Source organism: Salvelinus alpinus, chromosome 4, assembly GCF_045679555.1.
Source record: "Salvelinus alpinus chromosome 4, SLU_Salpinus.1, whole genome shotgun sequence".
Classification (NCBI taxonomy): Eukaryota; Metazoa; Chordata; class Actinopteri; order Salmoniformes; family Salmonidae; genus Salvelinus; species Salvelinus alpinus.
This window is the reverse complement of record NC_092089.1, coordinates 4961054-4978252: the sequence shown is the minus strand read 5'-3', so window position 1 is coordinate 4978252 and position 17199 is coordinate 4961054. Positions and strand designations below refer to the sequence as shown.

The 17199-nt window shown below is 47.8% G+C and overlaps 2 protein-coding genes across 6 annotated transcripts in view; one reads left to right on the top strand and one right to left on the bottom strand.

Moving 5' to 3' along the window:
• The window catches only part of LOC139572799 (NIPA-like protein 2), a 57237-nt gene extending 46859 nt beyond the window's left edge, over positions 1 to 10378 (top strand). For all 4 annotated transcript variants that reach the window (XM_071395573.1, XM_071395570.1, XM_071395571.1 and 1 more), the window contains exons 7-11: positions 68 to 203; positions 648 to 736; positions 4229 to 4292; positions 5563 to 5660; positions 9756 to 10378. In XM_071395573.1, the coding sequence (XP_071251674.1) occupies positions 68 to 203; positions 648 to 736; positions 4229 to 4292; positions 5563 to 5660; positions 9756 to 9862 (494 nt within the window). In that variant the 3' untranslated portion in view covers positions 9863 to 10378. The remainder of the gene's footprint in view (positions 1 to 67; positions 204 to 647; positions 737 to 4228; positions 4293 to 5562; positions 5661 to 9755) is intronic.
• Positions 10379 to 11497: 1119 nt separating this feature from the next.
• Positions 11498 to 17199, bottom strand: part of pop1 (POP1 homolog, ribonuclease P/MRP subunit) — a 34317-nt gene continuing 28615 nt past the window's right edge. For both annotated transcript variants that reach the window (XM_071395565.1, XM_071395566.1), the window contains 4 exons: positions 16235 to 16423; positions 15382 to 15536; positions 14657 to 14836; positions 11498 to 12747 (listed from right to left, as the gene is read on the bottom strand). In XM_071395565.1, the coding sequence (XP_071251666.1) occupies positions 12030 to 12747; positions 14657 to 14836; positions 15382 to 15536; positions 16235 to 16423 (1242 nt within the window). In that variant the 3' untranslated portion in view covers positions 11498 to 12029. The remainder of the gene's footprint in view (positions 12748 to 14656; positions 14837 to 15381; positions 15537 to 16234; positions 16424 to 17199) is intronic.

The window sequence follows — 17199 nt, the reverse complement described above, 5'->3', positions numbered from 1 at the left end:
GCTTATCCCTTTCCAGAAAGGGATGCGTTACCCCGGGAAATAGTAAAGTAGTCCTTGTTGTTTTTAGCCTCCCTGACGGTGATCTCAGTGAAAGCTGTGTCTGGGATGATCACGGAGTCCATAAAGGGAGAGGTCCAGCTCACCTACCCCATCTTCTACGTCATGCTGGTGGTCATGGTGGTCTCCTGTGCCTTCCAGATAAAGTAAGTGTTGCTCTGCTTCCCCTGACAGCTGATTCTAGTAGGATTTTCTCATTTCTACAGAGTATTGAAGAAAATGTGAAGTGTAAAAAATGTATTGGACATTGTGATCTTGTCACAGCAGAACTGTGATGGGATGAAGCTCTGGTATTATGATGGATGAATCCCCCGTGTGATGGATGAATCCACCGTGTGATGGATGAATCCACCGTGTGATGGATGAGGCTCTGGTATTATGATGGATGAATCCACCGTGTGATGGATGAATCCACCGTGTGATGGGACGAAGCTCCAGTATTATGATGGAGGAATCCACCGTGTGATGGATGAATCCACTGTGTGATGGGACAAAGCTCCAGTATTGTGATGGATGAATCCACTGTGTGGGTCATATCATTCACATGGCCCTCAGAGGCCTCTCTTTAATCTGTCCTTCGCTGTTCTCAGGTTCCTTAATCAAGCCATGAAGATGTTTGATGCCACGGAGGTCGTCCCCATTAACTTTGTGTTCTTCACTGCCAGTGCCATTACCGCAGGTACGTTAGTTAATTATTCACAGCTAATTGGCCAGTGTTACCTAGTGTTAATTATTCATAGCTAATTGGCCAGTGTTAATTATTCACAGCTAATTGGCCAGTGTTAATTATTCACAGCTAATTGGCCAGTGTTACCCAGTGTTAATTATTCACAGCTAATTGGCCAGTGTTACCTAGTGTTATATATTCACAGCTAATTGGCCAGTGTTAATTCCCTAACACTGACCAAGTCTAACAGCGTCATCACTAAGCACAGTCTTAATTTAACACTAAAAAGTGTGGACCTGTAGACACTGGCCCAATGGTAAATTTAACACTGGAGAATTTGCTGTATTTGGTCTTTATAAAAACAGACACATTGTTTAAGTGTACCAAACCCTTCCAGCTATTTAACCTCAGCCACAATAGCAGGAGAGTGATTCACCCTCTAGCCACCTCTATGAACCTTTAGACAGCAGTATGTTCCTCTAGCCACCTCTATGAACCTGTAGACAGCAGTATGTTCCTCTAGCCACCTCTATGAACCTGTAGACAGCATTATGTTCCTCTAGCCACCTCTATGAACCTGTAGACAGCATTCTGTTCCTCTAGCCACCTCTATGAACCCGTAGACAGCATTATGTTCCTCTAGCCACCTCTATGAACCCGTAGACAGCATTATGTTCCTGTAGACAGCATTCTGTTCCTCTAGCCACCTCTATGAACCCGTAGACAGCATTATGTTCCTCTAGCCACCTCTATGAACCCGTAGACAGCATTATGTTCCTCTAGCCACCTCTATGAACCTGTAGACAGCATTATGTTCCTCTATGAACCCGTAGACAGCATTATGTTCCTCTAGCCACCTCTATGAACCCGTAGACAGCATTATGTTCCTCTAGCCACCTCTATGAACCCGTAGACAGCATTATGTTCCTCTAGCCACCTCTATGAACCTGTAGACAGCATTCTGTTCCTCTAGCCACCTCTATGAACCTGTAGACAGCATTCTGTTCCTCTAGCCACCTCTATGAACATGTAGACAGCATTATGTTCCTCTAGCCACCTCTATGAACCCGTAGACAGCATTATGTTCCTCTAGCCACCTCTATGAACCTGTAGACAGCATTCTGTTCCTCTAGCCACCTCTATGAACCTGTAGACAGCATTATGTTCCTCTAGCCACCTCTATGAACCTGTAGACAGCATTCTGTTCCTCTAGCCACCTCTATGAACATGTAGACAGCATTATGTTCCTCTAGCCACCTCTATGAACCCGTAGACAGCATTATGTTCCTCTAGCCACCTCTATGAACCTGTAGACAGCATTCTGTTCCTCTAGCCACCTCTATGAACCTGTAGACAGCATTATGTTCCTCTAGCCACCTCTATGAACCTGTAGACAGCATTATGTTCCTCTAGCCACCTCTATGAACCCGTAGACAGCATTATGTTCCTCTAGCCACCTCTATGAACCCGTAGACAGCATTATGTTCCTCTAGCCACCTCTATGAACCTGTAGACAGCATTATGTTCCTCTAGCCACCTCTATGAACCCGTAGACAGCATTATGTTCCTCTAGCCACCTCTATGAACCCGTAGACAGCATTATGTTCCTCTAGCCACCTCTATGAACCTGTAGACAACATTATGTTCCTCTAGCCATCTCTATGAACCTGTAGACAGCATTATGTTCCTCTAGCCACCTGGTCTAAAGTAATGCACTATATAGGGAATAGGGTGTCATTGGGCCCTGGTCTAAAGTAGTGTACTATATAGGGTGCCATTTGGGACACCCCTGAGCTTGACATTAATCCATTGTTATCATCTATCAACAGACATCAGCATTGACTGTTGTTATCACCCATCCATCTCAGCAAGATGTATAATAATACCTATTAAAACAGGAGTTAAGTCCACGGATTTCCCTCGGTGACTATTCCTGTTCAGACTCCCCCCATCTGTGACTGTTCCAGTTCAGACCTCCCCCCTCTGTGACTATTCCAGTTCAGACTTCCCCCATCTGTGACTGTTCCAGTTCAGACCTCCCCCCTCTGTGACTATTCCAGTTCAGACTTCCCCCCTCTGTGACTATTCCAGTTCAGACTTCCCCCCTCTGTGACTATTCCAGTTCAGACTTCCCCCCTCTGTGACTATTCCAGTTCAGACTTCCCCCCTCTGTGACTATTCCAGTTCAGACTTCCCCCCTCTGTGACTATTCCAGTTCAGACTTCCCCCCTCTGTGACTATTCCAGTTCAGACTTCCCCCCTCTGTGACTATTCCTATAGCTCTGTTGTGATAACGCCCTGTGATAACATCAACAGTCTATGGGTAACACCCTGAGTGATGGTGACTCACTGATGTGAACCATTTCTTTGTCTGCTTTTTCCTTTCTCACTCTCCGCTCCCTCTCACTGTCTCTGTCCCTCCTTTCTGTCTCTCTCCATCCCTCTTTCTCCCCCTCTCCTCTCCCTTTCTGTCTCTCTCCATCCCTCTTTCTCCCCCTCTCCTCTCCCTTTCTGTCTCTCTCCATCCCTCTTTCTCCCCCCCCTTTCTGTCTCTCTCCATCCCTCTTTCTCCCCCCCCTTTCTGTCTCTCTCCATCCCTCTTTCTCCCCCTCTCCTCTCCCTTTCTGTCTCTCTCCATCCCTCTTTCTCCCCCTCTCCTCTCCCTTTCTGTCTCTCTCCATCCCTCTTTCTCCCCCTCTCCTCTCCCTTTCTGTCTCACTGTCTCTGCCCCTCCTTTCTGTTTCTCTCCATCTCCCTGGGGACTCTAGAATCACTGCTGTCTCTTCAAAAAGGAACAGAATCACTGTCTTGTGGCACAGCGTCACTACAGCCTGGGGTTCGATCCCAGGCTGTTTAACAACTGGCTGTAACACAATTGGCCCGGCGTCGTCCGGGTTAGGGGAGGGTTTGGCCGGGGGGGGGCTTTACTTGGCTTATCGCGCTCTAGTGACTCCTTGTGGCGGGCCGGGCGCCTGCAGGCTGACCCCGGTCGTCAGTTAAACAGTGTTTGGTGCGGCTGGCTTCCGGGTTAGGCGGGCGGGTGTTAAGAAGTGTGGTTTGGCGGGTCATATTTCAGAGGACACATGACTCGACCTTTGCCTCCCGAGCCCCGTTGGGGAGTTGCAGCGATGAGACAAGATTGAAATCATGAAAAATTGGGGGTAAAATAATCACTCGGCCTGGCTCACTCTGTTTTCCCATCTCCGGAGGACTTATTTTTGTTCTGTGACTCTGCCAGGCTAACTCTGTGCAACTTCATCCCAAATAGCACCCTATTCCCTAGATAGTGCACTACTTCCTATGGGCCCTGGTCAAAAGTAGTGCACTAAATAAAGACAAGGATGGCATTTTGGGGATGCAGACAAAATGTTCCATGGTCTGGTGCTCCATACTAATTAGAGTTTATCCTCCAGATATGGACAGCTGTCTGCCTCTCTCAATGTCTGTCTCTGTCTGTCTGATGTTGTTTTGGCTTGGTGTTAAACTACGTCTTTTCTTTTGCAGGAATAGTATTCTACCAGGAATTCCAGGGGTTGGCTTTGCTCAATATATTAATGTTTCTCTTTGGGTAAGTAGTATGCAAGACCAACAGTACTGTCTTTTTAAGAATACAGGCCTTGACATTCCACCTGAATACAGGCCTCGACATTCCACCCGAATACAGGCCGTGACATTCCACCCGAATACGGGCCTTGACATTCCACCCGAATACGGGCCATGACATTCCACCCGAATACGGGCCATGACATTCCACCCGAATACGGGCCATGACATTCCACCCGAATACGGGCCATGACATTCCACCCGAATACAGGCCTCGACATTCCACCCGAATACAGGCCATGACATTCCACCCGAATACAGGCCTCGACATTCCACCCGAATACAGGCCTCGACATTCCACCCGAATACAGGCCATGACATTCCACCCGAATACGGGCCATGACATTCCACCCGAATACGGGCCTCGACATTCCACCCGAATACGGGCCTCGACATTCCACCCGAATACGGGCCTCGACATTCCACCCGAATACGGGCCTCGACATTCCACCCGAATACGGGCCTCGACATTCCACCCGAATACGGGCCTCGACATTCCACCCGAATACGGGCCTCGACATTCCACCCGAATACGGGCCTCGACATTCCACCCGTATACGGGCCTCGACATTCCACCCGTATACGGGCCTCGACATTCCACCCGAATACGGGCCTCGACATTCCACCCGAATACGGGCCTCGACATTCCACCCGAATACGGGCCTCGACATTCCACCCGAATACGGGCCTCGACATTCCACCCGAATACGGGCCTCGACATTCCACCCGAATACGGGCCATGACATTCCACCCGAATACGGGCCATGACATTCCACCCGAATACGGGCCATGACAATCCACCCGAATACGGGCCATGACATTCCACCCGAATACGGGCCTCGACATTCCACCCGAATACGGGCCTCGACATTCCACCCGAATACGGGCCGTGACATTACACCCGAATACGGGCCGTGACATTCCACCCGAATACGGGCCTCGACATTCCACCCGAATACGGGCCTCGACATTCCACCCGAATACGGGCCTCGGCAATCCACCCGAATACAGGCCTCGACATTCCTCAATGTGACATCCAGAGTAGGGGCTGTGGATGCTCTTTTCAGTCCCTGTATCTGGTTACTCTTAATGGAGTTTAATACACCGTTCCAATGAACTCCAGAGACCGTATCACTCTGATGGTTCAGATAACCCCAACATTGTAAACCCTGTGATTCCAAGTCCTTGATTGTAGAGTGATATCTGAACATAGCCCTCTCTCTGAACTCTTCCAGCTGTCTGCTCTCATTCATTGGAGTCTTCCTGATAGCCAGAGACAGACCCAAGATCAAGACTGAAAACGTAACCTTTATAGCCATGGGGAAAATACCAGGTAACTATATACTTCTCGTACAAACAAATAGAAATGGATGAGGGATATTAAATCAAGATGTTTCAAATGCTAAGACCAGATTTCTACAAGGAAACACAAACCTTTTGTCTAAACATGTTGCATTTGAAGCAGGTAACTCTCTGTGATATTTTAACATGGTATTACTGGTTTGGCCCCAGCCAACCACACGTAGCAGGTATACAAGAAACACCTGAAACTAAATCCCCTTGTCCTCTAGTACCCCCCCAACCCCGGTCCTCCAGTACCCCCCCCCCAACCCCGGTCCTCCAGTACCCCCCAACCCCGGTCCTCCAGTACCCCCCCCCAACCCCGGTCCTCCAGTACCCCCCAACCCCGGTCCTCTAGTACCCCCCCAACCCCGGTCCTCCAGTACCTCCAACCCCGGTCCTCCAGTACCCCTCAACCCCGGTCCTCCAGTACCCCTCAACCCCGGTCCTCCAGTACCCCCCAACCCCGGTCCTCCAGTACCCCCCCCCCCAACCCCGGTCCTCCAGTACCCCCCCCCAACCCCGGTCCTCCAGTACCCCCCCCCAACCCCGGTCCTCCAGTACCCCCCCCCCAACCCCGGTCCTCCAGTACCCCCCCCCCAACCCCGGTCCTCTAGTACCCCCCCAACCCCGGTCCTCCAGTACCCCCTCCAGTACTCCCAACAGGGGACCTGGAGGACCAGGGTTGGGCTGTTGGGCGTACTGGAGGACCGGAGTTGGGAAACAATGCCCTACATACTGGTCTTGATTGGGGGGGGGGGATTAAACTGTCGAGGGAGGTTCTCTTTGGACTGTTCAACCAATCCAGTAAATGTGGAGTAGTTCAGATGGAGTGTCGCCTAGTTACCGTCCAAAAGAGGAAGTCCATCTTTCTCCTGAGAACTGGAACATCCGATTGGTTGGAGACTCGGCAGAGACCACCTCTCTAACGGTCCTGTTGTCTCATCTCTACTACCACGGTGCTTAGTGTCTTACTCCACAGTAAACCTGTTCAGACATCTCTCAATAGCCAGGAGGTGCTTAGTGTCTTACTCTACAGTAAACCTGTTCAGACATCCCTCAATAGCCAGGAGGTGCTTAGTGTCTTACTCTACAGTAAACCTGTTCAGACATCCCTCAATAGCCAGGAGGTGCTTAATGTCTGACTCTACAGTAAACCTGTTCAGACATCCCTCAATAGCCAGGAGGTGCTTAATGTCTGACTCTACAGTAAACCTGTTCAGACATCCCTCAATAGCCAGGAGGTGCTTAGTGTCTGACTCTACAGTAAACCTGTTCAGACATCCCTCAATAGCCAGGAGGTGCTTAGTGTCTTACTCTACAGTAAACCTGTTCAGACATCCCTCAATAGCCAGGAGGTGCTTAGTGTCTTACTCTACAGTAAACCTGTTCAGACATCCCTCAATAGCCAGGAGGTGCTTAATGTCTGACTCCACAGTAAACCTGTTCAGACATTCCTCAATAGCCAGGAGGTGCTTAATGTCTTACTCCACAGTAAACCTGTTCAGACATCCCTCAATAGCAAGGAGGTGCTTAGTGTCTGACTCTACAGTAAACCTGTTCAGACATCCCTCAATAGCCAGGAGGTGCTTAATGTCTGACTCCACAGTAAACCTGTTCAGACATTCCTCAATAGCCAGGAGGTGCTTAATGTCTTACTCCACAGTAAACCTGTTCAGACATCCCTCAATAGCCAGGAGGTGCTTAATGTCTGACTCTACAGTAAACCTGTTCAGACATCCCTCAATAGCCAGGAGGTGCTTAGTGTCTGACTCTACAGTAAACCTGTTCAGACATCCCTCAATAGCTTAGGAGGTGCTTAATGTCTTACTCTACAGTAAACCTGTTCAGACATCCCTCAATAGCCAGGAAGTGAGGTTAACTCTGTTAACGTGGTGAATGTGCATAATCCCAGCAGCAGAATAACATGGTGAATGTGCATTATCCCCAGCAGCAGAATAACATGGTGAATGTGCATTATCCCCAGCAGCAGAATAACATGGTGAATGTGCATTATCCCCAGCAGCAGAATAACATGGTGAATGTGCATTATCCCATTAGCAGAATAACATGGTGAATGTGCATTATCCCCAGCAGCAGAATAACATGGTGCCTGTGCATTATCCCCAGCAGTAGAATAACGTGGTGAATGTGCATTATCCCCAGCAGCAGAATAACATGGTGAATGTGCATTATCCCCAGCAGCAGAATAACATGGTGAATGTGCATTATCCCCAGCAGCAGAATAACATGGTGAATGTGCATTATCCCCAGCAGCAGAATCACGTGGTGAATGTGCATTATCCCAGCAGCAGAATAACATGGTGAATGTTCATTATCCCCAGCAGTAGAATCACGTGGTGAATGTGCATTATCCTGAGCAGCAGAATAACACGGTGAATGTGCATTATCCCCAGCAGCAGAATAACATGGTGAATGTGTATTATCCCCAGCAGCAGAATGACATGGTGAATGTGCATTATCCCCAGCAGTAGAATAACGTGGTGAATGTGCATTATCCCCAGCAGTAAAATGACATGGTGAATGTGCATTATCCCCCGCAGTAGAATAACATGGTGAATGTGCATTATCCCCAGCAGTAGAATGACATGGTGAATGTGCATTATCCCCAGCAGTAGAATAACGTGGTGAATGTGCATTATCCCCAGCAGTAGAATGACATGGTGAATGTGCATTATCCCCAGCAGCAGAATAACATGGTGAATGTGCATTATCCCCAGCAGTAGAATAACATGGTGAATGTGCATTATCCCCAGCAGCAGAATAACATGGTGAATGTGCATTATCCCCAGCAGCAGAATAACATGGTGAATGTGCATTATCCCTAGCAGCAGAATAACATGGTGAATGTGCATTATCCCCCGCAGTAGAATAACATGGTGAATGTGCATTATCCCCAGCAGCAGAATAACATGGTGAATGTGCATTATCCCCAGCAGCAGAATCACGTGGTGAATGTGCATTATCCCAGCAGCAGAATAACATGGTGAATGTTCATTATCCCCAGCAGTAGAATCACGTGGTGAATGTGCATTATCCTGAGCAGCAGAATAACACGGTGAATGTGCATTATCCCCAGCAGCAGAATAACATGGTGAATGTGTATTATCCCCAGCAGCAGAATGACATGGTGAATGTGCATTATCCCCAGCAGTAGAATAACGTGGTGAATGTGCATTATCCCCAGCAGTAAAATGACATGGTGAATGTGCATTATCCCCCGCAGTAGAATAACATGGTGAATGTGCATTATCCCCAGCAGTAGAATGACATGGTGAATGTGCATTATCCCCAGCAGTAGAATAACGTGGTGAATGTGCATTATCCCCAGCAGTAGAATGACATGGTGAATGTGCATTATCCCCAGCAGCAGAATAACATGGTGACTGTGCATTATCCCCCGCAGTAGAATAACATGGTGAATGTGCATTATCCCCAGCAGCAGAATGACATGGTGAATGTGCATTATCCCCAGCAGTAGAATAACGTGGTGAATGTGCATTATCCCCAGCAGCAGAATAACACGGTGAATGTGCATTATCCCCAGCAGCAGAATAACGCGGTGAATGTACATTACCCCCAGCAGCAGAATAACATGGTGAATGTGCATTATCCCCAGCAGCAGAATAACATGGTGAATGTGCATTATCCCCAGCAGCAGAATAACACGGTGAATGTACATTATCCCCAGCAGTAGAATACCATGGTGAATGTGCATTATCCCCAGCAGCAGAATAACATGGTGAATGTGCATTATCCCCAGCAGTAGAATAACATGGTGAATGTGCATTATCCCCAGCAGCAGAATACCATGGTGAATGTGCATTATCCCCAGCAGTAGAATACCATGGTGAATGTGCATTATCCCCAGCAGCAGAATACCATGGTGAATGTGCATTATCCCCAGCAGTAGAATAACACGGTGAATGTACATTATCCCCAGCAGTAGAACATGGTGAATGTGCATTATCCCCAGCAGCAGAATAACATGGTGAATGTGCATTATCCCCAGCAGTAGACCACCTCTCTAATGATCTATATGTGTTGTCTCTTGTCTCTGCTACAGGGAGAAAATGTAAAGACAAGGTCCAGCCGGAGGTTAAAAGCAACACATACGGCTCTCTGGCAGCTAAACTCATGTGTAACAAACCTGGTCCACAGGACGACTCCTAATATCAGCCACACCTGTCTGTCTGTGTACAGAGATTACCTGTGTCAACACTACACACACACACACCTGTCTCCTGGGTTGCCAGACTGAATGGCTGACTACAGGGACAAAGTGAGAGCACGGTCTCCATACTGTATTTCCAGCAGGATTATGGCTGCATTAGCAAAAAATTCCCCAGATTTCCCCAGAAATCCTAGTTAGCAGGGATTCCTAGTATCTTCTATCTCGCTCCTGATTCCAGGAGTCTGGCCAGAAGCAGGATTTCTGGGGAAACATGGACATCTTTGGGAAAGTTACAATGATCAGGGAATTGAACTCTGGTGCTGAAGAGACATTTCAGGATCCGACCCAAATGCACTACAGACACCAAATAAAACGTTATGATTTAATTCTCAAGGAGGAACCACCTGATTATTCTCTGTTAATACGAAAGCAACTGGCGGATCCAATTTCTGATGACACTTTAATATGGTTTCAATCATTGATTTGTTAATAAACTGGAATGTGATGTTTAAGAAGTGTTTCTCGAGGTCCCTAGAAACTCCTGGCTGGTTAAGGTGCACCAGCGCACTCTACTGGTCGTAACAAGAATGACTATTTAACCACATGAGGGCATCTCAAGGCCCAGTAGACCACTTTTTAAAGGTTAGGTGTTTTAAACGTCAGACAGAACAGAAGTTGTTTGTTTAAGCTAATAACCTTGGATGCCCAGGCTTCGCTCAACAAGATGAGATTTGGAAAGAATGGCCTCAGGACCACCCAGACGTTTTAACATGACGACTACAGCTTCACCCTTTTTCAAATCGTCATTTTCTGACTTGCATTTCAAAGAGCAGCGACGTCTAATACAGTTTAACTGCCATACTGACAGGTACATCAATAAGGGATCATAGCTTTCACCTGATCAGTCCACGTCATGGAAGGATCGGGTGTTCCTAATGTTTTGTCCACTCAGTAAGCGCATGTGTGCTAATGTCACAGTATAACTTTAGACCGTTCCCTCGCCCCGACACGGGCGCGAACCAGGGACCTTCTGCACACATCAACAACAGTCCCGCTAACTAGCTAGCCATTTCACATCCGTTACACTAAGGTGCAGAGAATCAGAGCAGGCGGTCAGTCTTGTTTGTAGTTGGTCACACCACGCTCAAAGTCGCTGAGGTCACTCGTTTTGCTCAATCGAACAGGAACTGAATTCCGATCTGGCTGCTTTTTATAGCAGGCCGCGTGAATCACTGTCTGTAGGAGCGAACCATTTTTGTGGACGGGGTGGTGTAGCTAAAACTATATTGACAATAATAATACATTTTATTTGGTAGATGTCTTTCAGGATACTCAAGGACATCGTACATAACATCTATTTCATTTAGGCCCATGTAATGAATTTTAAATTATGCTTGAATATTAAAATATATATAAACAAATTACAGCAAATCAGCTCATCAATTTCAAAATAAGGGGTGTGTTCTGGCACATGTCACTTACAGCTATCGCTGTGCATGATAGGCTACACCCCAGTTAGCTAGGTCTCACTAGACAACTACCATGTGCAGTAAACAGTAGCTGTCGCTGTGCATGCTAGGCTATACAGTAACTAACACAGTGTTAGACAGGGAATAGGCTTTAGGTAACTCAGATTGGAGTAGAGGGATTTTTATTGTCAACCATTTCAACTAGAGCTCTCAAATCCAAACAAAGATCTGTTTTCACAAAAATGGGAATCGAGGCAAACCAAAGAATGACTGATGTCTTCTCTACAGAGCCAGTACAGAATGACTGATGTCTTCTCTACAGAGCCAGTACAGAATGACTGATGTCTTCTCCACAGAGCCAGTACAAACCCAGTGACAATCTGAAGGCAGTCCCTTCGCTGAAAACAATATTGAACTGAAAAATAACTGTCATTTCAACTCAAATGAAAAACTCCCAGAAAACCTTTTATAGGGAATTATTATCAAGCAAAAGTTCTTCCACTCAAACAATGTGGCATTCAATATGTGTAATGTTGTGTGTGTGCATGCCATGCAGTTCATATCTAGTACCCCTAACAGGGGTGAGGTGAAGGGACAAGGCACAGTGTTTATCTCAGAACACAGTCTGTGGCTTTACAGAGCTGGGTCTAAGCGAAGCAGTCCTGTTGCGATGTGGGGATTGAACCCGCAGTACTCCTCAGACCTCTATGTTGATCTTAGCGAAGCGGTACTGCAGTGACCCGGGGTTCCGTAGCAGCACCAGTCCTCTCTGGCTGTCAGGCTGTCTGAGCAGGGTGTGTAGGAGACCGGTAACGCTGAGGAGCCCCAGAGCCTCTCCACAGCCAGCCGACAGGGAGAAATCCCCCTGGGTCACCCAGCCCAGAGTCACCCTGGAGCAGTGGGAGGTGACGCTGGGCAGGGGCTCCGGCCAGAGACCCAGAGTCAGGCCTGAGGTACAGGAGGAAGAGGGGTTGGTGAGGCTGGATGAGGAGCTAGGATCAGGACCAGGGTTGACACTAGGGACTGAGGTAGAGGCAGGGTCAGACTGCTTGTTTTCAGGCTTGGCGGAGGTGGAGGTTCCAGGTTTGTTGTGGTCCTTCTTGCGTGGCCGTTTGACGCGGCTCTTGAAGTGGTCAGTGTGGAGAGGCTCCTGGGGGCCGGTGCAGCCCGGCTCCTTGCGTACCAGCTGGAGGTCCTCTGCGGTGGGGACACACACCAGGGCGTGCTGCTCCGGTTGGCCCTTGGTGACGAGGGAGAGACGGGTCCACACAAGGCTGCTGCCGCCGTGTGCCGAGAGGAGAGACGCTGCGACGTTACGGTTGAGTTGAGGTGTTGATCCCAGGTTACGTGCCCTCTGACATTTAGAGGATGTGGGGCGACACCAAGCGGACAGCTGCCTTAGAGACTTCCTGTTCCTGTTGAACACAGAGACAACCAATTAGGGTTCAGTGTTTACGCTGCGGAACCCAATCGTGGCTCAGCGTTTATAGAATACGGCCACTACTTCTAGGAAAGTCACTTTGTATCCTCAGTGAACCAACAAAGTGGTCTTAAATGGTATTAAACCGCCCAGTGATTCCCAGCACCAAAAACGCAGTAAAAACGCAATCTGAGCTCATGAAGTCAGCCATTACTCTATAAGCTGCTGATTTTAGGAGGATCATCTCTCTGATGTGGGGCAGTAATTTGGGTCAGGATGTTCTCATCATGAAAGGTATGCTGGGGAGGGGTTATGCATCAGAGCTGTCAGACACTACGCTACGCTGTGGGGGGGAAAAGGGCAAGGCATTATTTAAACAACAATAAGGGTTTCATAAAAGGTGAAATGTAATTATTAAAACATTATGAATTAATACTATAAGTTATGCAGAGGAGAGGAAACTATTATTAGAGATAATGAAAAACACTTTCTATCGAGATTTGGTCGAAGGCCGAGCGCTACAGATTCAGGACTCTATTCAGTCGAAGGCCGAAGCGCTACAGATTCAGGACTCTATTCAGTCGAAGGCCGAAGCGCTACAGATTCAGGACTCTATTCAGTCGAAGGCCGAAGCGCTACAGATTCAGGACTCTATTCAGTCTAAGGCCGAAGCGCTACAGATTCAGGACTCTATTCAGTCTAAGGCCGAAGCGCTACAGATTCAGGACTCTATTCAGTCGAAGGCCGAAGCGCTACAGATTCAGGACTCTATTCGGTCGAAGGCCGAAGCGCTACAGATTCAGGACTCTATTCAGTCGAAGGCCGAAGCGCTACAGATTCAGGACTCTATTCAGTCGAAGGCCGAAGCGCTACAGATTCAGGACTCTATTCAGTCGAAGGCCGAAGCGCTACAGATTCAGGACTCTATTCAGTCGAAGGCCGAAGCGCTACAGATTCAGGACTCTATTCAGTCGAAGGCCGAAGCGCTACAGATTCAGGACTCTATTCAGTCGAAGGCCGAAGCGCTACAGATTCAGGACTCTATTCAGTCGAAGGCCGAAGCGCTACAGATTCAGGACTCTATTCAGTCGAAGGCCGAAGCGCTACAGATTCAGGACTCTATTCAGTCTAAGGCCGAAGCGCTACAGATTCAGGACTCTATTCAGTCGAAGGCCGAAGCGCTACAGATTCAGGACTCTATTCGGTCGAAGGCCGAAGCGCTACAGATTCAGGACTCTATTCGGTCGAAGGCCGAAGCGCTACAGATTCAGGACTCTATTCGGTCGAAGGCCGAAGCGCTACAGATTCAGGACTCTATTCGGTCGAAGGCCGAAGCGCTACAGATTCAGGACTCTATTCAGTCGAAGGCCGAAGCGCTACAGATTCAGGACTCTATTCGGTCGAAGGCCGAAGCGCTACAGATTCAGGACTCTATTCGGTCGAAGGCCGAAGCGCTACAGATTCAGGACTCTATTCAGTCGAAGGCCGAAGCGCTACAGATTCAGGACTCTATTCAGTCGAAGGCCGAAGCGCTACAGATTCAGGACTCTATTCAGTCTAAGGCCGAAGCGCTATAGAAATTGAAAGATTATTTCCCATTGAGCCGACATATGCAGCGCTGGCCGTGAATGCAGTCTCCACTACCGCGGTAACATTAACTTTAAATGTAGGTGATCAAATACTTATGTCATGCAATAAAATGCAAATTAATTACTTAAAAATTATACAATGTGATTTTCTGGATTTTTGTTTTAGATTCCGTCTCTCACAGTTGAAGTGTACCTATGATAAAAAATTACAGACGTCTACATGCTTTGGAAGTAGGAAAACCTGCAAAATCGGCAGTGTATCAAATACTTATTCTCCCCACTGTATATACAGTATCATCCAGAAGTGGCATCTACCTCAAGACTGTGAAGTTCCTCTGGGGTGTTGTCACTTCCTGTTCCATTGTTGCAACAGCCTCCTCTCCTCCTCCCTCCTTCACAATCAGCTGCCACTCCTCGACCAGCTGTTGCCAGGGACAACGGAACGGAGCCAGGCAGCCATGTTTGATGTAATTGGTCCGTTTGGCTGGTGGGCGCCTACAGAGGTCAGGGTCATGCTCTAGTCAAACTGTTTCAGGGCACGAGGGGCAACCCAGCCGTTTATGTAACAATTCATATATAACCCAGTCATTAGCCTCCACTTGATGAAATGAGCTCAGTTGAAATATGAAACTCAATGGATAGTTTATATTAAACTCTCATCAGTAATCTGACTTGAATATTAACAGTGTTAACACAGATCCTGAATTAATAATATGTTGGTTTGAGAGCCATTATATACAGTATGGAACATCCAGAATAACAGTGAGTTAGACTTTATCAAACACTACCAGACACCCCCTTTTACCTGGAGTTACATCAGGTGATACCGACCCTCTCCTCAACACACCTGGAGTTACATCAGGTGATACCAACCCTCTCCTCAACACACCTGGAGTTACATCAGGTGATACCAACCCTCTCCTCAACACACCTGGAGTTACATCAGGTGATACCAACCCTCTCCTCAACACACCTGGAGTTACATCAGGTGATACCGACCCTCTCCTCAACACACCTGGTGAAACCGACCCTCTCCTCACCTCCTGAACTTGGCCAGCAGCTCAGCCTCCTGCTCTTCCTGGAAGCGTGCTCCTGCAGGGCAGTCTGGGTAGTCGTGGGGAAAGTGAGGCTCTCCTTTATTCTGTGCGTGTTTCAGACTCATCCTCAGCCCTCCGATACGTACTCCTCTATAAACCTGAAGGAGAGGGTGTCTACTTAGTTACCACTCCTCCACCTACCTGGAGAGGAGGTCGATCAGACATGTTTGGAGTAATTAGTCATTTGTCTACTTAGAGGGGCTCCTCAAAAAGTACTATAACAACATATTCTATGGCCTTTGGTCTATATAGGGAATAGGGTTCCATTGGGTCCTGGTCTAAAGTAGTGCACTATATAGGGAATAGGGTTCCATTGGGTCCTGGTCTAAAGTAGTGCACTATATAGGGAATAGAGTGGGCCTTGGTCTACAGTAGTGCACTATATAGGGAATAGGGTGGGTCCTGGTCTAAAGTAGTGCACTATATAGGGAATAGGGTTGGGTCCTGGTCTAAAGTAGTGCACTATATAGGGAATAGGGTTCCATTGGGTCCTGGTCTAAAGTAGTGCACTATATAGGGAATAGAGTGCCATTGGGTCCTGGTCTAAAGTAGTGCACTATATAGGGAATAGGGTGGGCCCTGGTCTACAGTAGTGCACTATATAGGGAATAGGGTTGGGTCCTGGTCTAAAGTAGTGTACTATATAGGGAATAGGGTCCTGGTCTAAAGTAGTGCTCTATACAGGGAATAGGGTGCCATTGGGTCCTGGCCTAAAGTAGTGCACTATACAGGGAATAGGATGCTATTGGGTCCTGGTCTACAGTAGTGCACTATATAGGGCATGTGTAGTCCATACCAGAGGGACCCAGAAGGCCATGCCCCAGGCCTTGGGTAGCAGCAGGTCCCAGCCCGTCCCCCAGGACCCCATCTCTGTGCCCTGGCTCTTCCCAGACTGCTGCACCAGTAGGACGGGTACTCTACCCTGCAGGGGGGTGGGTAGTCTGGAGCCTGGGACCAGAACATCATTACGCAGTCTGTTTACTTCCTGTAGACAGAGAGAAGACTGGATATGGGAGACAAACCACGTTTCCATCCAAAGTTTTTAATGCAAGTTACACCGTATGAAAATAAATCACCACAGGTGTGATACATTTTCACAAAATGTCAACAGAAAAATGTTCCTAAGACATGGTATGATATTTTTTGGTTGGTAAAATGTATGATGTCAGGCCATGACATGGTACGTTGTACTAACCAGTGGTAAACCTGGAGAATGCTCCAGAACCTGACAGTGATCTGTTGTCTAGAGAGAATGCTCCAGAACCTGTCAGTGAACTGTTGTCTAGAGAGAATGTTCCAGAACCTGACAGTGAACTGTTGTCTAGAGAGAATGCTCCAGAACCTGATAGTGAACTGTTGTCTAGAGAGAATGCTCCAGAACCTGACAGTGATCTGTTGTCTAGAGAGAATGCTCCAGAACCTGACAGTGAACTGTTGTCTAGAGAGAATGCTCCAGAACCTGACAGTGAACTGTTGTCTAGAGAGAATGCTCCAGAACCTGTCAGTGAACTGTTGTCTAGAGAGAATGCTCCAGAACCTGACAGTGAACTGTTGTCTAGAGAGAATGCTCCAGAACCTGTCAGTGAACTGTTGTCTAGAGAGAATGCTCCAGAACCAGACAGTGAACTGTTGTCTAGAAAGAATGCTCCAGAACCTGTCAGTGAACTGTTGTCTATAGAGAATGCTCCAGAACCTGTCAGTGAACTGTTGTCTAGAGAGAATGCTCCAGAACCTGTCAGTGAACTGTTGTCTAGAGAGAAT